Below are 22,144 nucleotides of genomic sequence, written 5' to 3'. Positions count from 1 at the left end.
TCTGTAAAATAAGAATAATACTATTAATAATGATGGTATTTGTTAAGCACTTACGATGTGCCAAGCACTGTTCTAAGCACTGGGGGAGATACAAGGTAATCAGGTTGTTCATTCATTTCATTCACTCATTCAATCGTATTTATTGAGCGCTTACTGTGTGCAGAGAACTGTACTAAGCGCTTGGGAAGTACAAGTTGGCAACAGATAGAGATGGTCCCTACCCAACAGTGGGCTTACAGTCTAGAAGGGGGAAGTTACTGTGTGCCAGGCACTGTACTAAATACTGGGGTAGATAAAAACTAATCAGGTTGGACACAGTCCATATCCTACATAGGGCTCACAGTCTTTATCCCCATTTTACAGACAAGGTAACCAAGGCACAGAGAGGGAAGTGACTCTGGAGTTCCACATGGGACTCACAGTCTTAATCCCCATTTTACAGATGAGGTAACTGAGGCATTGAGAAGTGCTCAAAGTCAAACAGCTGACAAGTAGCAGTCGGAATTAGAACCCACGACCTGACTCCCAAACCCGTGCTTTACACTAAGCTTATCTAAGACCGTGAGCCTCAAGTTGGGCAGGGATTGTGTCCAACCTGATTTCCTTGTATCCACCCCGGCGCTTAGTACAGTGCCCGGCACATAGTAAGCACTTAACAAATACAAGGACCGTGGCTGAGCGGAAAGGGCAGAATGCATGAGCACCCTTCCCTTCCTTCCTGGACGGTGGGATGGGAAGCGAGGGGAAGGCTAAATCAGTTCCTTCTTCCTAGAATCAAACAATCATATTTATTGAGCACTTACTGTGTGCAGAGCACTGTACTAAGCGCTTGGGAAGTGCAAGTTGGCAACATATAGAGACAGTCCCTACCCAACAGTGGGCTCACAGTCTAAAAGGGGGAGACAGAGAACAAAACCAAACATACTAACAAAATAAAATAAATAGAATAGATATGTACAAGTAAAATAAATAAATAGAGTAATAAATATGTACAAACATATACACAGGTGCTGTGGGGAAGGGAAGGAGGTAAGATGAGGGGGGGTGTCTCAGTTACCTCATCTGTACATATTTATTACTCTATTTATTTATTTATTTATTTATTTTACTTGTACATTTCTATCCTATTTATTTTATTTTGTTGGTATGTTTGGTTCTGTTCTCTGTCTCCCCCTTTGAGACTGTGAGCCCACTGTTGGGTAGGGACTGTCTCTATGTGTTGCCAATTTGTACTTCCCAAGTGCTTAGTACAGTGCTCTGCACATAGTAAGTGCTCAATAAATACGATTGATTGATTGATCTGTAATACGGGTATTGAGACTGTGAGCTCCATGTGGGACAGGGACTGTGTCCCTTAATAGATATGTACAAGTAAAATAAATAGAGTAAGATGTACAAACATATATACAGGTGCTGTGGGGAAGGGAAGGAGGTAAGATGAGGGGGATGAGGGGGAGGTTGGGATGAGGATTGGCACAGTAACAACTCAATAAGCACCACTGGTGATGACGATGACGAGGTGACTTTGAAATCAACCTTTAAAGATACGGTTTGCGACTCCGTGGATTCCCCTTATCAGCGCTTAACCCACTCTCCCATTAGCAACCATGGTCAAAACAGCAGCTTGAACAACTCCAGTCTACAGCCTCAAAGACGGGGTGGGCATGGAGAACCTGCCAGATGTGGGGACATCCTTGACGGAGCTATGCTATCAGGGGTGAAGCTTTCTCAACCAGTCAATCGATGGCATTTAGTGAGCACTTACTATGTGCGGAGCACCGTACTAAGCGCTTGGGAGAGTACAAAACAACAAGAGTGGGTAGATAATAATAATGATGGCATTTATGAAGCGCTTACTACGTGCAAGGCACTGTTCTAAGCACTGGGGAGTTTACCAGGTGATCCCACGGGGGGCTCACAGTCTTAATCCCCATTTGACAGATGAGGGAACTGAGGCCCAGAGAAGTGAAGTGACTTGTCCAAAGTCACACAGCGGGCAAGTGGCGGAGCCGGGATTTGAACCCATGACCTCTTGACTCCAAAGCCCGGGCTCTTTCCACTGCGCCACGCTGCTTCCCCACAATGAGAAAGAACCAATAGGACGGGGACCCTGAAAATAAGAGGGGTCCAAAGACTTAGGCGGCTACAGCAGTGACTTCCCTGGAAGCCACTTACTGGACCATGGAGTGTCAGCCCAGCAGGAACACTTGGCAGCAGTCTCATGGCTGTGAGGTTTTTGGACATAAAATGTTTGCGTAGCCCAGTTTGGGCCTAGGAGTCGGAAGGATCTGGGTAATAACCCCAGCTCCACTATTTGTCTGCTGTGTGAACTTGGACAAGTCACTTCCCTCTCTGTGCCTTGGTCACCTCATCTGTAAAATGGGGATAAAGACTGTGAGCCCTACGTAGGATATGGACTGTGTCCATTAGTTTACTTAGTGCAGTGACTGGCACACAGTAAGAGCTTAACTTAAGAAAAGGCAGCGCCACACACGGAGTGCTCAATAAATATCACTAAATATCAATATAAATATCAATATTTCTAAAATATATATTAAATATATATAATATAGATATAAATATCAATAAGTATCACTGATTTATTAGAGTGGGTAAATCTACGTATCGAAGTGGTACAGGAGGTTGTGTGCGCATAAGTATGCAGGCGCCACAAACGGTGGAACTGAAAGGTGGGAGGCGGGGACTTTGGAAGAAAAACGAATAAGAGGGATGCTGAAGGAGATGGGATTTCAAAATTCCTCCATTTATAGTTAGTCCAAGTGCCCTGAGTCGCTATCAAGATTGAATAGACTGTGAGCCCACTGTTGGGTAGGGACTGTCTCTACATGTTGCCAACTTGTACTTCCCAAGCGCTTAGTACAGTGCTCTGCACACAGTAAGCGCTCAATAAATACGACTGATGATGAATAATGGGGCTGGGTGGATTACTGGTCTGACCAGAGTATTTCTTACATTCTTTCGTAACTTTTCTAAGGCACTGAAATGCACCCAAATTACCCTCAAATTAATCTGAATCTTTGGCATTGAGCCATAATGATTCCCAATTTTAAAATTAAACTTTTATTACAGCTAAAATAAAAATTAGTATTTGTAAAATACTACAAATTAGGAGGCCTTCCCAGACTGAGCCCCTTCCTTCCTCTCCCCCTCGTCCCCCTCTCCATCCCCCATCTTACCTCCTTCCCTTCCCCACAGCACCTGTATATATGTATATATGCTTGTACATATTTATTACTCCATTTATTTATTTATTTATTTTGCTTGTACATATCTATCCTATTTATTTTATTCTGTTAGTATGTTTGGTTTTTATTCTCTGTCTCCCCCTTTTAGACTGTGAGCCCACTGTTGGGTAGGGACTGTCTCTATACGTTGCCAATTTGTACTTCCCAAGCGCTTAGTACAGTGCTCTGCACATAGTAAGCGCTCAATAAATACGATTGATTGACTGACTGATTAAAAAGTATCCACCAACTTTCATTCCTAATCTCCTAACCCAGCCAATTTCCACTAAATCCATCACGGCAGTTTGCGCTAACCCACTGGTTCAAAATAAAACCCGTTTGGTGGTGGTTGTTTTTTCTGAAAACCACCTGGATCACACAGAACCCTGCACAGTGAGCAGTCAATATTGATGGAGTGACAATCCAATGGGCCAAATAGAAACCTAAGGGAAAATGAGTCCATGGAGACTCATGAGTCCTCATCTCTCTGGTCGTTTATTCTCAGTCTCTTTTGTGGGCTCCTCCTCCCCCTCCCATCCCCTTATTGTAGGGGTTCCTCAAGGGTCAGTTCTTGGTCCCCTTCTGTTTTCTGTCTACACTCACTCCCTTGGTGAACTCATTCGCTCCCACGGCTTCAACTATCATCTCTACGCTGCTGACACCCAAATCTACATCTCTGCCCCTGCTCTCTCTCCCTCCCTTAATCGGGGAAGGCTTCTTGGGAATGTACTTTTAAAGAAGGCTTTGAGGGTGGTTAGAGGGTTGGATAGTCTATCCGATACGGAGGGGCAAGACGGGAGCGAGGTCAGCAGTGAGATGGACGAGATCGCGGTACAGTGAGTAGGTCGGCATTAGAGGAGTGAGGTGTACCAACTGGGCTATAGTGGGAAATCAGCAAGATATGGGAGGGACAAGGTGGTTGAGTGCTTGAAAGTTGATAGTAAGAAGGCTCTGTTTGATGTGGAGGCTCATGAGGAGTAGGGAAACGTGGACTGATTTTTTTTTTTTAAGAAAAATGATCCGAGCAGCAGAACAAAGTATGGACTGGAGTGGGGAGAGACAATAATAATAATAATGGCATGTTAAGCGCTTACTATGTGCAAAGCACTGTTCCAAGTGCTGGGGGGATACAAGGTGATCAGGCTGTCCCACATGGGGCTCACAGTCTTCATCCCCATTGTACCACGATCTCATCCGTCTTACTGCTGACCTCGCTCACATCTCATGATGTAATGATGACCTCATTACAGATGAGGTAACTGAGGCTCAGAGAAGCGACTTGCCCAAGGTCACACAGCAGACACGCGGCGGAGCCGGGATTCGACAAGAGGCAGCAAGGAGGCTGGGACGGTCAAGAAGGTGGGATAAGTGCTTAATGTGGTTGCCGTTTGGATGGAGGAAAGGGCAGATTTTTATCGATGCTGTGATGGTTGAACCAAGAGAATCTGGCCACAGACTGAATATGTGGGTTGAAGGGGAGAGATGTACAAGGATAATGCCAAGGTTATGGGCTTGTGAGACAGGGAGGATGGTGATGCTCTCTAGAGTGATGGGAAAGTCAGGGGGAGGTGGGGTTTGGAGGGAACGGTAAGGAGTTCTGTTTTCAACGTGTTAAACTTGAAGTGTTGGCGGGACATCCAACCATGGAAATGAGAGACTGCAGAAGAGACGGGTCAGGCCTGAAGATGTAGGTTTGTGAATCATCTGCAGAGATACGATCGTTGAAGCCATGGGAGTGAATGAGTTCTCCAAGGGAGTGGCTGTAGATGGAGACTAGAAGGGACCCACAACTGAGTCATGACTGGGGTAGGAGGCAGAGGAGAAGCCCAAGAGAGAGACTGAGAATGAGCAGCCAGAGAGGTAGGAGACTCAGCAGAGGACAGTTAGGTGAAGTCAAGGTTGGATGATGTTTCCAGGAGAAGGAGGTGGTCGACAGTGTCGAATAGAGGCAACAGAGGCCAGCACACTTATTTCTAGATACTGGTAATCTTTGACGAGGTGGACATTTTTTTTTGAAAGCCAGAAGCTCAGATTCATTTTAAAATAAAAAAAGCTGGAAGTGCCTCAGTTTTTCCAGTGTAGGAGTATATACGAAGACAGACAAAACACGGTGAACCAGACACAGCAGATGACAGGGTTTTTCGGCCACATCCTCTGAAGAGCCCAGACAGCCCTTTACTGCACCAAGTCCCGAAAACAGGCTTTGGGTAGAAGAGAAACAAAAGCCTGGTTTATCACTTGGATTCCGTTCATACATTTCCAACAGTAAGCATTTGGTTTTGTGCGAGATCTTGCTCTGCCTCCTTCCCCTCCCCAACTAAAACAGAAAAAGGAGAGGGTGAAAACATTCATAGATTGAGATTCAGAGGCGTTCGTATAGACCTGTCAAAGGAGGCTGAGCTCATTTGTTTTGTCTGTTTCAAGTTAACCTACAAAATGTGGTTTTGAAGTCAGTGAGGCTCCAAAGATGGATTAATAGACAGAGTCTCCTATAGAGAAGACGCCTCAGCTTTAGTCTTGAGACTTCACACACCAAGCAGCTGTGCAGAAGAACTTGCCCCTCTTGGCCTTATCAGTCAGGTCCCTGCTGGAGCACAAAATGCACCGACCAAGCGGTCAAAGATGCCTTGTACAGTGCTTTGCTCACAGTAAGCATTCAATAAGTATGACAGAAAGAAAGAAAAGATGCTGCACCTAAGCTTAGGAGCAGAAATTTATCAATCGTGTTTATTGAGCACTCACTGAGTGCAGAGCGCCGTACTAAGCGCTTGGAAGAGTACCATAGAACTGTTCACAATGAGTTCACAGTCTAAAGGACAAGCTTACAGTCTAGTTCTCGCTACCCTTATTGTGAGTTTCAGGATGCAAAAAGGACTTGCATCTGCAATCAAGTCCTCTTTTCTATAGCATAGTTCTTGTAATGTTTAAACCTACCTTATGTCCTCCCAATGCCCACTTAGTACTGCACCACAAAGACCAAAAACGTTAAAAAAATATAGGACTTTGAAGAGCCTGGGAATCTCACAAACACATACACACACAGAACCTTGCATGTTATTCAGAGGAAGGGAAAATACTGAACATATATTATGGAAAATACTGAACATATATTACTGTACACTCTATCAGTTCATGACAATGTCATGACTCCTGACACTTTTCTATCAACCCTTCTCCATGAGATCAGTTTTGAGGGAGGATGCATTTCAAGAAGAGCAATCAATCAACAGCAGCAGCAAAAGAGTAAAAGAACCATAAATCAGGAAAAATGATGCTATTGAGTAACTTCCTGTATGACAGGAAAAAAGAACAAGTCAAAACACAATTGAAGATTCTTTCCATCTTTTTGTCTCATCCGTTCCTTTCACATTTCAAAATGGGCCAAATGTCAGTGAGCCTCAACCCGAATTATTTTTTGTTTCATCCGTTCCTTTCGCATTTCAAAACGGGCCAAATGTCAGAATGAGCCCCAACCTGAATTATAACTTTAGAAAATCACAGCTCTAGTTAAAGTCCCAATTTTTCTGAAATGGGTCTCTTTCAAAATAATAATCTGCGCATTCCAGCAGAATCACTATGAGAAAATCAGAAAAGACTGAAGTATCCAGCAATAAAAAAATTTTCTAATGTTTTTTAAGTTAAGAAAGTATCATACACAATGATTTGCTTTTTATTTCCATAATAATAATAGCTGTGTGTCAAGCACTATTCTATGCACTGGGGTAGATATAGGCTAATCAGGTTGGATGCATTCCATGTTCCACATGGGACCCACAGGTTTAACCCCCCATTTTACAGATGAAGTAACTGAGGCAGAGACCTTGCTTCCATACAATTTGCAGCATGGCTCTTTGAGAAGAGCGGAGCTACTGAGTCGTCGTCCTCCTGCCAACGTCTGGCACCGCGACACTGTGGCAGCCCTGTATTGCCGTCCCTTTGGCCATCGATGGCCAAGTAATAAACCTCTGCTAACAGGCAAGCCACTAGCCCGATAATCAACTCCTTCGCACATGTTCTTAATCCTGTTTTGACCCACTAAGGAGAGTTTAGTCAACTTCATCAATGGATTTAACTTCTTTAATTCACTTAACGGGCTTATCTTTTAGACTGTGAGCCCACTGTTGGGTAGGGACTGTCTCTGTATGTTGCCAATTTGTACTTCCCAAGCGCTTAGTACAATGCTCTGCACATAGTAAGCGCTCAATAAATACGATTGATGATTATCAAAATTAGGTCGGTATTATCTGCTCGACTTCAAGGTCCTCGAGGGCAGGGAGCCAGTGTCGTCTTCCACGTACTTAGTACAGTCCCCTGCACACAGTAAGCACTTTTTAAATACAACTGATAGAAAATTCAGTATAAGTAGTCTTAAAACTTGATGCAATTTAGGCAAGCTCGGTTTATGACGCCAGACCTCAATCACGGAGGCGATCTCTGGCCAGACAGAACAGATTTCTTTCTAAAATCCTGAAGAGTACAGTATCCAGTGCAGCAGTTTTTGCGGACACGGATCAGTGACACTCCGGCTAGGGATCATTTTACTATATATTTCATTCTCCGACTCCTGCTTTGACGCTCCCATTTCTAACGCTACATTCACACCTATTCTCCGAGCCTGGCCCTTCCACTCTCCGCAAATCTGTTAAGACCTCAGCCCTCAGTGGGCGTTCAATAAATACCTCTGAAACTACTACCAATCTAGTTGGTTCCCGGGATGTCACTAACTGGAGCCCCAGCTGGAATGGACTCTTGGAAGGTCCAACCTAGTGCAGAGAAGTCCTCGTGGTCGGCCTGGAACATGTCCATCATCTCGGCTATTGTACTCTCCCAAGTGCTTACTACAGTGTTCCGCACGTAATAGATGCTCAATAAATACGAATGATTGACTCTTCTGTCTAGGGGAGTAACTACGGTTCTGAGGTTGACCCAAGAGTAACTGTCCAGCCTTGTTCTTAAGGTCTGGATCTCGTCGTGGAGATCCTGCTAAACAGCTGATTTGGGGTTCTTTTGAATGGAGCGTGCCCCCCCTCACGCCCATATCACCCTAGTTTACACATCAATCAATCATATTTATTGAGTGCTTTTTGTGTGCAGAACACTGTACTAAATGGCAATGAATACTAGGCACTTGGGAGAGTACGATATAACAAAGTTGGTAGGCATGTCCTCTTGCCCACAACAGGCTTACAGTTCAGAGGAACAAAGAACAATATTTTTAATAGTATTTTCACTTATCTGACGTTTACTTATCATGTGGGTGCTTAATCATCACCATCGGACTGAATCCCAAACTATAATGTACTTGAGTCCTGTCTTGAAAGGGGAATTGTTAGGGAATTTTATTTTAAGGGGTTCCCACTGGTTCCTTTAAGACTACCAAGACTTAGGTTCACCGCTCAGTCTACAGATCAGTCAGTGGTATTTATTGAGCGATTACTACGGGCAGAGCACTGTACTAAGCATCAGGGAGAGTACAACAGAATTAGTGGACATGTTTCCTGCCCATTTTGAGCGTACGGTCTAGAGGTGTCTTGAAGCATCTCTGTGATACTCTGCTTTGGTTCTCAAACTGAAATTGCATCACCAAGGACAACATCTGTATTAACAGCATCATATGGAAAGACACTCGTCCTGGTTACACGCTTAATGAATGGTTGGAGGATTGTTAGGAGGCGGCAGAAGATCTGAACAAGGAGAAGCTGGAGGGAGATTTTGAAGATAGATGCACGGAGGGACTTCCCAAATGTTTCCCTTTATTATCCTTGTTAGAGAATCCAAGAGATGAATCAAATCACAGTTCAGTTGTCCAATGTAGCCGCAAAACTAACCGGAATCTCTGCTTCAAATGCAAAATGTGCATTTTCTAAAAGTGAAAACGAAACCTGCGACTATCTTTTATGCTGAGAACCATGCGTACTGAATTAACGTTATCCAAATAAATGAGAAGTTTCTGCAGACATCGATTATTTCGGTCAAGTCCACGCCGGTCTGCGCCCACACCAGCAGTGGATCGACTTCCAGGGCTGCTTTGCCAGCTCAAGTTCAACCTTTCCACTCAAAGAAATTCAACAGCCACGGGTCTGAAGAAATATTATGGCCTTTACAGACCCTGTGAGATGGTAATAGATATTGCTCATCATTCAAGGAAAATAAGAACCAAAAGTCCTTAGCAAACATATCTTACTTTTCTCAACAGTCCAATAGACTTTTCTCCAAGCCTTTTTCAGCATGACTTTTTGAGAAGGCAGACTTTCCGCGAAGTGTTCAGGCAGATAACGTTGGGTACATAACCCAAATGACTGCGTCGTACAGAAAGCTATGGCAATTAATTATATCGTTTGGTAAGAAACAGGAACCCCTCGGCCCCACAACACCCCATCCGCTTCTAACAAAACACAGCAGCTGGTACTCGACTACAACGAAATACTATTATCATTAATTTCAAAAATAGACCTACTACCACGGATTTAAGTCCTGAGGCACAGGAAAGCGTTACTGGGTTGTACTGCAGATGTTGAAAAGGAGTTTCAGAATGACAAATGCTGCAGAGACCAGTAAAACCAAAATATGGAGTATTTGCTTTTTGATCTAACTTTTCAAGAAAAATGTATGTCCTAGAAGTAACTGGTGTGCACTTGGGCTTGAAAAATCTCCGCTCAACTTCACTCGCAAATAAAGACACCGAGAAAACCATAAACTCAACTGCAGTTTGGACTGTTACCGAATCAAACGGAGTTAAGAAGAGCCGATAGCCAAAACGCGAAATGCTAAAACTCGTCCCCGCGTCTAATGGTCTATCGATTATGTGATGAAACTTAGCTGTGGTTGAGAGGCTCACAATGTCATTTTGTGAAACCCTGAAATAAACTGATAAAGGAGGGTGGTTTGATCGCAATAATTCCGACCCATTTGATAAGCACTTCCATAACAGCGTTAATAAGGAGATCGGACAGAGATGCTAACATCTTAACTGGCTGGCTCCCATAAAAAGGCAATAGCTAATATTTTTGCATTTATGCACATTCTAAGCTCTGGATTGAAACTGTACTCAGGCTAGGTCATATCATTTTGCCATTTATTCAAAAGAATATGTGGCAGCCCCCAATGAGAGTGTAATAAATGTAACAGAAAATTCGTACCTGATAGCTACTGGTAGAACATAGCCTGGCATTCGAATCACACATCAAGGTTTAGATTCATCGTACTCGTTAAGCGCTTATTAAGTGCCAGGCACTGTACTAAATGCGGAGTAGATATAAGATAGGTGGCAGAGGCAGAATTAGAACCCAGGTCCTTCTGATCCCCAGGCCCGTGTTCTATACACTAGCGCTCAGAACAGTGCTTTGCACATAGTAAGCGCTTACTAAGTGCCAGGCACTGTACTAAATGCGGAGTAGATATAAGATAGGCGGCAGAGGCAGAATTAGAACCCAGGTCCTTCTGATCCCCAGGCCCGTGTTCTATCCACTAGCGCTCAGAACAGTGCTTTGCACATAGTAAGCGCTTAATAAATGCCACCATCATTATTATTATTATAGAACACGCCGCCACAAAGTTCTCGTGATTTTAATCCCCATTTTACAGATGAGGTAACTGAGGCAGAGACAGTTAAGTGACCTGCTCAAGGTCACGCGGCAGACAGGCAATGGGGCAAGGATTAGAACCCAGGTCCTCGGCCCCTGAGGTCCTTGTTCTTTCCTAGAGAGACCACTTGACAAATGAATAAACCGTCCACGACAATACACCGTTCTTACCAGAGTAATAGTATCAGTGCTCAGCTGCCCAAAAAGGGGTCAGAATCTTGCCTCCAATGAACCTTGGATTTGGACGCTTCAGCAGATCTCATGTTGAATGTTGCCAATTTGTACTTCCCAAGCGCTTAGTACAGTGCTCTGCACATAGTAAGCGCTCAATAAATACGATTGATTGATTGATCTCAACTGCAAGCTCCTTGTGAGTAGAGACTGTCTACCACTCTATTATAGTGTACTCTCCTGAGCCCTCAGTGCAGTGTTCTGCACACAGTGAGCACTCAATAATATCAATATCAATGTCAATATCAATATCATTTGATTTATCATTTGATTTATCAATATCAATATCAATGATGAGTGAATGTTTGGACCGGGCCCAGGATGGGACTGTTCCGGGAGAACAGCTCCAATCGGTACTTTGTTGGCTTACGGAATTTGTCAAGCACTTACTATATATTAGGCATTGTACTAAGCGCTGAGGCAGATACGAACTAATCATGTTGGACACAGTCCGTGCCCCACATGGGGCTCAAAGTCGTAATCCCCATTTCACAGATGAGGGACTTGAGGTTCAGAAGTGACCTGCCCCAGGTCACGCGGCAGACAAGGGGGAGAGCCACAATTAGAACCCAGGTCCTTCTGATAGTAGCTGACCCAAAGTGTCCTCCCCAAACCAAATCTGTTCACTCCTTTCCAGCTATAGAACCGCCTGGACTGGGATGTTTCCTGTTTCCAAAGTTTGTGCCGCTCATTCGCCAGGCACGCCGAACCGCTCCGGAGGGCGACTGGATGCCAATGGATTCAAGAAGGTGCCCAGCCCCCCCGGGCTTTTTAAGAATGTCCCTCAGCCCCCAGGAAAATCCCTGAACTGGTACTTTTCGGAAGTTCACCAATATCACTTGTACTTCCCAAGCGCTCAGTATAGTGCTTTGCACTCAGCAAGCGCTCAATAAATACGACTGAATGAATGAATCACCCGGACCTAGCAGCTGGGGCAGTTTATCTCAATGACTAATAGGATGGTTTTTTTATTCATGGAATTTCCTCACTTTCTGCACAATTTTCGTCACCCAAAAATAGGGGCTAGGCTATTCCAAGGGGGTCAAAAAAATTAAATCTACCAATAAGGAGTGTGGGGGGGGGGGGAGGGAGAAGGAGGGAAGAAGGAAAAGATAGATAGGAGGCCACCTGAGGCCGTCTCCCAGCTCTACTGCACTCTCCCAAGCACTGTACCCAACGAGCTAGAGTCCTCCAGACCGCAAGCTGACTATGGGTAGGAAATACTTCTGTTTTATCATTACACGGTACTCTCATCATCATCAATCCTATTTATTGAGCGCTTACTGTGTGCAGAGCACTGTACTAAGCGCTTGGGAAGTACAAGTTGGCAACATATAGAGACAGTCCCTACCCAACAGTGGGCTCACAGTCTAGAAGGGACTAGTACTGAGTCTAAGAGAGAGAGAGAGTAATCAATCAATCAATCGTATTTATTGAGTGCTTACTATGTGCAGAGCACTGTACTAAGCGCTTGGGAAGTACAAATTGGCAACACATAGAGACAGTCCCTACCCAACAGTGGGCAGTAAGAGAGTCTAGTACTCTCCCAAGCACTTAGTACAGTGCTCTGCACCCAGCAAGTGCTCAATAAATACAACTGACTGATTGAACTAACACCCCTCCTCTCTTTCTACCCCCGAGTCCACGCATCTGTGGAAAAGCTCCCTTCCCTGCACAAGCCTGAACCTGCGGGGTTAACCCATTCTGATCCTTCTCTTCCTATCCCGGCTCTCACGCACGTTTCAAAGAAACCACCCAGCACAAAGAAGTATTCACTCATTCATTCAACTGTATTTACTGAGCGCTTATTGTGCGCAGAGCACTGTACCAAGCGCTTGGGAAAGTACAATGCAACAACAGTCACAATCTCGGCCCACAAGGCCCACAGTCCAGAGGACTCCGGCTCATTGAGTGCAAGAGACAGTCCCAAATGGCCTCCCATTCACCCCCTCCTTCTTCCCTCCTTTTTCTTTTCCCCTGCTCTCCTTATTACTACAGTGCACACTCCAACTCTAGCACAGCCGCTATCACTTCTTACAAAATTAATCTTTCACTCATTCCGCAAAATGAGAAAGGGAGGTGATTATCAGAGTAGATACTGTAGATGAGCTTTGGGTAAATACCCTTCAGTGGAGGTTGCAACCTGATTGGGGGGGGCTCTAAAGATTTGATTGATCCTTGAGATGTAGTAAGAGCCTTCGGGTCTCCCCGCTACCAAATCAGGGGGCCTCAGCTGGTTCTCCTACAACACAGAGAATACATTTTGGATGAATCTCTCGTGAAGTAAAACTCACATTCGTTCATTTGTATTTACTGAGCGCTTGCTGTGTGCAGAGCACTGTACTAAGCGCTTGGAAAGTACAACTCGGCAACAAACAGACATCGCAGCAGTCGCATTTTGACTGACTCCACTTGCATACATGTGCACAACCACTTCATTGACACCATCTGGATAGATACACGCTGTTAGAAGAAAGTCCCAATTGCGTTCTAGCCAAACCATGATGAAAGCACTGATTATGGCAGAACTGACTAAACCTGATCACTAAAGCACATTCCGTAGTCCACTATAGCAAGAAATTTTAGGAAATGCTGGAAAATGTTCACTCTCCAAGTGATTTTTCCCCTTAGTGAACAACTGAGTACAGAAAAGTACTTAAGGCTACTTGTAACGATGAGTGGTAAGGATGGTAGATTGAGGTCGGCATGCACGTCACAAATACTGTCGATCAATTCATTTCCCTGCCACTCACTGCCTAGACTTTACCAATCTCATTCATAATTTAACCTGAAACTGTTTGTGAACTATTTCTGAAAAAGGGAAAAACGGAAAATGAGAAACATTAACCCTATGGAATATTAAACTTTTACAACAATTGAATTCTACAAGGCAAACAATTTCACAAGAAATTCTATTTTGCCTTTCACTTGTTCTTTTTTATTCTTGTACAGAAATATAAAGCAATATCTTCACATAAATCATTAAAATACCACATAATTGACATTCACTTTGAATACACAAATATCGACCTGGAAAAGTCTGTGATGCCTTTTCATTTTATGCAAAATTGAAACGTTACATTTACTCAAAATGCTCCTGGAAAATAGCCATATTCTGAGTTATATATACATACAAGCAATTAACAAACTAAAAATTGAAATTCCAATATACAGAATACTCAGCACAACTGATACATCACTTTATATACAAATGTGAAAAGATACAGACTGCAAAATAAATTTATACCCAATGCCCTGTCTATTCAATGATGTAATTTAACATTAAAACAGTCAAAAAAAACAGCTAATGTGGATTTCTAAAGTTTTCTAAGGTGTTTTTTACAACTACGTAGGCATATGCTTCTCCCACATACCCTCATACTGACAGAAATTTAGACAAACCTGTATGACTAATACACTGTTCTTAAGCAATACACTTTTCATACCTAATTCCACATTCAATTTACAATAAACCAGCACGTTGATTCAAGCTTTAAGTAGCCAAATACACAGCCCTGCATGATCACAGATTTATCTTCCTCTTAATCTTGACTACTGTGTAGTTACCCTTTGTTAAAATGAAAAAAATACGGATATTCTGCTCTTTTTCCCAGTTGAAAAATTACTTTTATGGCTGACCGATAAACGCAGAGAAATACCACTCCACAAAACATAATTACTTGCTTGACAAAACATATTCACTGTTTACGCCATCTAACATAAAGGATTTAAAATGGTAAAGAGGAGGAAAAAAGTGACAAAAATATCGTAAAATTTAAATTAAGGAAAAACCGAGGGAATCAGTGAGCAGAAAAAGGAAGAAAACTGATTAGAATACCCAGAAGAAGCAGTGCAAAGACAGGTGTCCTACCAGACATAATTCTTGGCAATCACTGATAAGAATCATCACCTCCAGAAAAGTCAATTCAGAGTTTTGATGACTGCTTAAAACAGGACCAAAACATCTGCTTCAAAGAAAAAGGTGTGATTTTTTAAAAGTTAATTCCTATTTTTTTTTTGTTATTTATGAATTCTTGATTCACCTCTTTCCTTAAAAATGTCTGTGACAACAAGATATATCTATCAGAATCAAGACGGTCAAAGAAAAATGGCTTTCTTGTAAAAAATCTAAAAAAGGCATTTGGGCTAGCAAATGTTACTTAAAAACTACCAAAGGAAATAAGCTTCCAAGCCAATATTTTGCATGATTAAATGAAAGACACATTAGAAAACACATATAGTGCTATGACTGATCACCACAGTGCTATGAAACGCAACAAAATTAGAGTATGATCATTAAAAGTTCAATAGCCAAATTAGCCAAAAATAATGGTATAACAGTTTGTTATTTTCTACTTTCAGTTCCCTAGAGTCACTCCCAATTAGTACCAATGCTTGGACAAACTGGGGATGGTTAAAATCCAGTTTATTGCAAAACTAAACTAGAATTTATGATGTGTGAGAGATTCTAAGTAGCAACGGTATTAGTGATGAGTTCTCAAACTTTGGGTGACAAAATATAGCAAGACTGCACACAAAGTTCAACAGAGCTGCTAATGGGCCTATACATGTATATGCCAATACACAGAAGGTGTTCACCTTCAGTAATCTATCAAATTGTAAGTCAACAATATTTTGGTCTCAGAAGCTAAAGACATTCTTCCCCGCAAGAAATGCTACCTAAAACAACATATACACTTGAAACCATGGAATGTACTTTTGGAACAACACATTAAAGCGCGGCTCAGAAATATTTAATATACTCAGTTCTCCTAAAATGTGAGCATTGTGTTCATGAAGAAGTTTGTGTTGCTGAAAACTCATGCTGCAGTGTTCATGCTGTGTCCAACTGCGTGCACATGAGCAAACCCTTTTCACCCAACACGCTATAGCATTTATAGTCAGGCGTGCATTGTGGATGAACGTTTCCTAATTCCACAACAGCATTCTCTTCAAAATGCATACTGAAAACACAAGTAATGGCAGAACTGCTTGGTCTGGTAAACCTCTATGGCTCATCCTAATTAAATCATTTGATTATTGCCTTGTAACTGGCAGGAAAACGATTTGTTGTTGTTTTTTTCAAAAATACCACTTGGAAGGATATTCTGAATTTTTAGGTTGATAACCATTATACGCCGGTCATGCAATTCAGAAATAACAGCTAAAATTCATAAAAAGCGCGAGTGAAAAAAATATTTACTATTTCCACTTTGACTCAATTCTACTCAAGAGTAGGTAGCCAAATGTATAATATCATGTTCTCCTTCCAACAGTAACTAAATCTTTTAGAATTTGGGAACGGTGGAGTTTTTAAAAATCGCCTATCACTGACTGTGCAGTCATTACTTTACACTTCAACAGCCCTCGGGCTATTGACTATCCACCAAAGAACGGGAAATACTGGTTATCAGTAGTTGCTAGAAAGAAAAAAGCCCAATTTAAAAAAAAACCCAGGAATTTAAGATGTTCTAAAATGTCTGTAATGGACATACACCAACCAAAAAGGCTGACAAAATACTGAAATTTAGAAATACTATTCTGTGGTAAATCTATACTCTAAAAATTATAAAGTTATAACCATGCCTGGATTGCTTTATGGTATATTGTCTTCAACAACTTTACCACCTAGCAATGATGGAGCTACCAAGTTCAACGGACACTATGTTTTCACAGTTATGCAAGAAAGGTTAACCCTTCAATTAAGGACCCAGTGTGTTATCCTAAAACTGTTCGGTTTAAAATGTTCTTAATTCCTTTGAGAAGTTTAACACGAGGACGTTACGCCTCCTCTATGTACATAATTTGTAAACAGTTACCTATTATAGGCAGATACTGAAACGTAAGTTCAGCACATCATCATCACTGATACGTAATAATAAACGGTTCATTCAGTGCAAAACTATAAATCAATTGAAACTGTTACTAGCGTTAAGAATTTTTCGTAAAAATGGATAAAAAAGTAGAAATTGTTATCTACTAGTACAAAATCAGCCTACAAAAATTTTTCAATTCAGTTAAAAGAAAAAGACAAAACAGTTATGGTCCAGTCCCGTTTACACTATTCTCGAACAAAAGCTTTCTTTTGGTTAGCTTTGACAATGTCATCGGGGGAGGCGGATTTGAAGTCAAAAGGAGTTATTGCTATCAGAGGAACTGTTTCTTTGTCCTTTACTTCCTGAACTTGTCTACTGTAAAGGAAAGTCTTATGACTGGCAACCGGGCATCGCTTGCAGCCTTTTGGAGGGTAACGAAGGCATAGCGTTCTAGCAAAAGCTGAAGGTTGAGCATGGAGGCCCTTTGTCCAAGAAACAGTGAGTGCTGGTGGCATAGTGATTTTTCCTTTCTTGCTTTTTTTAATCTCTTTGGAGAAACTGGACTGCTCTCCTAGGTCTGAACTTAAAACTTGAGCTCCTGAGATAAAGGCATTTGATTCAGCTACAGGCTTTGTAAGGGCACTTAATTCGCTAGTTGAGTCTACTGCAGGGAAAGGTGCTACTTCGGGCAAACAAGGATCCTTTTCCCGTGTGTCTACGCCAGGAAGAATCTCTGAAATGAGATCAGAAAGTGACAGGCTTTCGAGCTCTCTGGTTGAAGTATCCTCCCGGAATGCCAAAGAGGACAGGGATCCTGTGAGTCCTGGCATCCCGGCTGAAGACTGATTAGGAGCTGCTAGCTGGGATAGCGGAGAGGATCCCAAACTCGAAGGCGTAAATCCGGTATTTTGCTGGTTACAGAGATCAGATAAAGAAACGTATTGGCTTGCTTTACTCTGTCTGGGTTCCTGAAGTAGTTCCGCTAGAGAAGGTCTACCCCATTCGGAAATTTGGAAACTGTCCCGTTCTGAAGAAATGTGCTGCTTGGAACTCTGTAGAACTGGAGGAACGTTTTCAGACAAATTAGCCTTGTCGGCAAGAGTCAAGCCTTCTAGAGAGTTAGTTAAATAAAGAGGAGTTTCAAAAGTCTCCAAGCTGTTAGAAAGCGGAATACTTTGGGCCGGCAGAGAACTGCCTAAAACAGACGAAGAATTGGCAGTTTGCTGCATCACTGATTCCAAACCGGGCACTGCCTTGTTCTCAGGATCATACAAGGAATGACATCCAGCACCTACGCTGACCGGTGCCTGATTCTTCAGAGATTCACAAAATGGATCCTCATGGGAAAATGGGAATTCTTTCGATGACCTATGCAATCCTAGTCTTTTTTCACAAGGAGGCTTTTCAAGTTTCTTCACTTTAAGGAGCATACTATCACTCAACTCAACTGACTCATCTTTGGCTACTGGACCAAAACGGCCCAAAGATGTGTCTGCACACTCTGAATGATTTTCTACTGAAGGAAAAGAGCTTCTGATATTATTAGCCAATATTTCAGGTGAACAAAATAAGTCTCCTTACCTTACAATAGCCAGTAATTTTCAGATAGGTGCATGGTTCCAGAAACAATGCCCAAGTATTAAGGAGACAGCCAGAGCGACCAAAAGGAAATAAGAAATGAGGCATTTAATTACTAAATGTTATTCTTCTCATAATGTAAGGTTATGTATTTTTATTCCAAAAAATAAAATTCTAGCAGTATTTCACTATGAGGATTACAGTTTCACAGGGTAGAAATAAAACGGTGATCGTACAACATGCTCTACAAAAATAGCAAGTTGGTATTCTCAAAATCCCCCTTCCAGATAAAAAAATGCAGATGAAGACTTACTGAAATGATTGAGTCAAATCTATTCAGAGCATATATCAATCAATCAATTCACTGTTTTTACTGAGTGCTTACTGTGTGCAGAGCTGTGTACTAAGCGCTTGGGAGAGTTCAATACAACAGAGTTGCTAGACACATTCCCGGCCCACAATGTTCTTATGTTATGATACTCTGACATTTAGGGCAGAAGAGCTGTTCAAACGATCCCTGCAGAAAAACAACTGGCATACAGCCAAATCCAGGGATATGGGATGCACACCCAGGCAATCGCAACCTCACTTCCGAGAAGGAAAAGGTGGCCCAAGTGTGCTTTTTTGCTAAAGGGTTGTGGGCATTTCTGCAGGTGGGTGTGATCTAGCCCAAATGCACAGGAGCAGCACAGCCACTGAGCTTGCCGGAGGTCACAATGCCTTCAAGGCACAAGGAGGCTCAAGATTAGGTCAGGACCTGACCCCGTCCTGCACAACACTGAGCCTACTCTGCCTTTCCAGAGCACAAACATTATCAATGTACAAGTGACACACAGTATGCAGCAAAAAATCTTGGCCGCAACCTCCTTCGTCTTCTACTCCCTAACCCCACCTCCAACAAATTCAATTTTTCAACCTTCCTTGTTGCTGCGAATTACGACTCGCTTTGTTTTTCTCTTCAGTCATTCATTCAGTTATATTTATTGAGGGATGAGTGCAAAGCACTGTACTAGGTACTTGGGAGAGTACAATACAACAGTAAACAGACACATTCCCTGCCCACAATGAGCGTCGAAAACAAGCACTGTTACACTGAATATAGCAAAACACTCAGAGACGAACCGAGGCCCAATTTTACCCATTAACTTCCACCTTCTCCCCCTCAACTTTTACCAGTGTTTACAAGAAATGGCAACATAGACCATTTTGAATTTTTTTCTCCTGGTGGAGGTGGTTGCCATCCGAGAGATGACCAAAAGGGTCACTCGGCAGGAGAAGCAAGACGTCAGAACAACGTTTCAACTAAACAATCAATGAGCTAGAGGTACGTTCGACAAGTTCGACGATCATGCAGATCTTTCTTTTACGGCAAATCTCACACACAAAAATCACTCAGTCAAGTACTGCCACAGAATTATAAAAAACTTACTTCAAATAGTAAAATAATTAAAAGCATACCTTTTGTCATCTCTCCTGAGGCCACTTTCTCCTTGCTCTTATTTTTCAAATCCAGCTTTCTGTCCTGTTCAAGCACTACTTCTAAAGCCTTCTCCACATCAAAGTTGCTTCTCAAAACTGCATCGATCATCATCTGCTCTGGTATAGCTTCCCCAAGCACCTCTCTCATGTGATCAAGGCATGAGTAAAGTCGAGCTAGTGATAGTCAAAAGAATACATTACTGTCACGGAACAATCCAAAGTCCTCTGTTGCCAAATCAATGTATTTCCAGTCAGCCTGTTACCACTTCTACAACATATCATTTCCAACTGAAGATCTCTCCAGCCAAAAAAAAAAAAAAATCCATTTTGATCTGAACCATTATCTTAATGCAATTCCACCTACTGTCTCTTTTCTAAGGACCTATAAAGTAACCACCAATAAATGAGAATAATAAAGGTATTTGTTAAACACTTACTATGTGTCAAACACTGTTCGAAGCGCTGGGGTAAATACAAGGTAATCGGGTTGTCCCACGCGGGGCTCACAGTCTTTAACCCCATTTTTCAGATGAGGTAATAGGCACAGAGAAGTTAAGGTGGCTTGCCCAAGGTCACACGGCAGACAAGTGGCAGAGCCAGGATTAGAACCCACAACCTCTGATTCCCAAGCCCGTGCTCTTGATACTAAATCACCCTATATATTTTAATTTAGATAAATTTAATGCTGTTAATCCTATGTTCCAGTGTTTCAAATCCAACGTGCAATCATGCTTCAAGGTTGGTTCTCTAGCCACTTTCTCACTCCAGTTCTTGTGACTCAGCCCCCGCTTCTCAGCAGGCCAGGGAAAAAGCATTCCCCGTCGAGATTTCCTAACAGTCCCAGCTCCAGCACGAGAAAGCTGAGTAGCATGAACCTCCCCAAACCTTTAGAACAGTTTAGAACAACTGAGGCGCTGATTGTGTGTGACTGTTGGCCTCTGAGCCTCCGCTCTTGTAGCCACTGAACCCTGCTGCTCAACGCTTTTATCACTATATCGGTGTCCTTTGCTTTTCTTTTTTTACGGTTTCATCTTTCCCCTTCTACTTTTGATCAAAAAACACTGTTGCTCCTCTTTATTCTTATATTGTAGGGTCTAAGGACGTAGTCGAATATTCCCCGGTGGATTTTTTTCCCAGGGCTTAGTACAGTGCTTTGCATGCATGCATTTACTGGGCTTTTATTAGGTGCAGAGCACTTGGGAGAGTACAATAGAGTTGGTAGACATTTTCCCTGTCCACAACAAGCTTTACAGTGCAGTGGGGGAGACAGATTAATAAATTATGAATATGTACATAAGTGCGTGGGGCTACGGCTGGAGTGAATTTCAAGTGCTTAAAGGCTCCAAAACCAAGGGAGAGGGAGTAGGGGAAATGAGGGCTTAGTTAGGGATAAATTATGGATAGGTACATAAGTGCGTGCGTGGGGCTACGGGTGGAGTGAATTTCAAGTGCTTAAAGGCTCCAAAACCAAGGGAGAGGGAGTCGGGGAAAGGAGGGCTTAGTCAGGGATAAAATAAATTATAATGGCATTTGTTAAGCGCTTACTATGTGCAAAGCACGATTCTAAGCGCTGGGGGGGGATACAAGGTGATCAAGTTGTCCCACGTGGCGCTCACAGTCTTAATCCCCATTTTACAGATGCGGTAACTGAGGCTCAGAGAAGTTAAGTGACTTGCCCAAGGTCACACAGCAGATATGCGGCAGAGTCGGAATTTGAACCCATGACCTCCGACTCCAAAGCCGGGGCTCTCTCCACTGAGCCACGCTGCTTCTCTTAATATGTACATAAGTGCATGGGGCCACAGGTGGAGTGAATTTCAAGTGTTTAAAGGCTCCAAAACCAAGGGAGAGGGAGCCGGAGAAATGAGGGCTTAGGGAAGACCTCTGGAAGGAGATGTGATTTTAATAAGCTCAGAAGATGGGAAGAGTGGTGGTCTGGCATATATGGAGGGGGAGGGAGTTCCAGGTCAGAGGGAGGATGTGGGAAGGGGTCGGCGGCGAGATAGGTGAGAACACAGAGTGAGCTGGCACTCGGGGAGCGAGGTGTGTGGGAGATCAGTGTGGTAAGGAGGCGGCAAGCTCACTGAGCGCTTTAAAGCCGACGGTACAAAGTTTCTGTTAGATATGGAGGTGGATGGGCAACACCGGAGGTTCTTGAAGAGTGGGGAAATGCTAACTGAACATTTCCTTAGAAAAATGATCCGGGCAGCAG

At 42.8% G+C, this 22,144-nt stretch overlaps 1 protein-coding gene across 4 annotated transcripts in view; it reads right to left on the bottom strand.

Moving 5' to 3' along the window:
* Positions 1-22,144, bottom strand: part of HBS1L (HBS1 like translational GTPase) — a 118,117-nt gene that overhangs the window by 75,835 nt on the left and 20,138 nt on the right. For 2 of the 4 annotated variants that reach the window (XM_038759951.1, XM_038759944.1), the window contains exon 4: positions 19,912-20,106. The exons of 1 other annotated variant lie outside the window; for it this stretch is intronic. In XM_038759951.1, the coding sequence (XP_038615879.1) occupies positions 19,912-20,106 (195 nt within the window). Of the gene's footprint in view, positions 1-17,056; positions 18,452-19,911; positions 20,107-22,144 lie in introns of those variants that run through there. One more of the 4 variants, XM_038759961.1, reaches the window with a different exon arrangement.

The sequence above is a fragment of the Tachyglossus aculeatus genome, chromosome 2, assembly GCF_015852505.1.
Source record: "Tachyglossus aculeatus isolate mTacAcu1 chromosome 2, mTacAcu1.pri, whole genome shotgun sequence".
NCBI classification, from domain to species: domain Eukaryota; kingdom Metazoa; phylum Chordata; class Mammalia; order Monotremata; family Tachyglossidae; genus Tachyglossus; species Tachyglossus aculeatus.
This window is presented reverse-complemented; position numbering and strand designations above follow the sequence as displayed.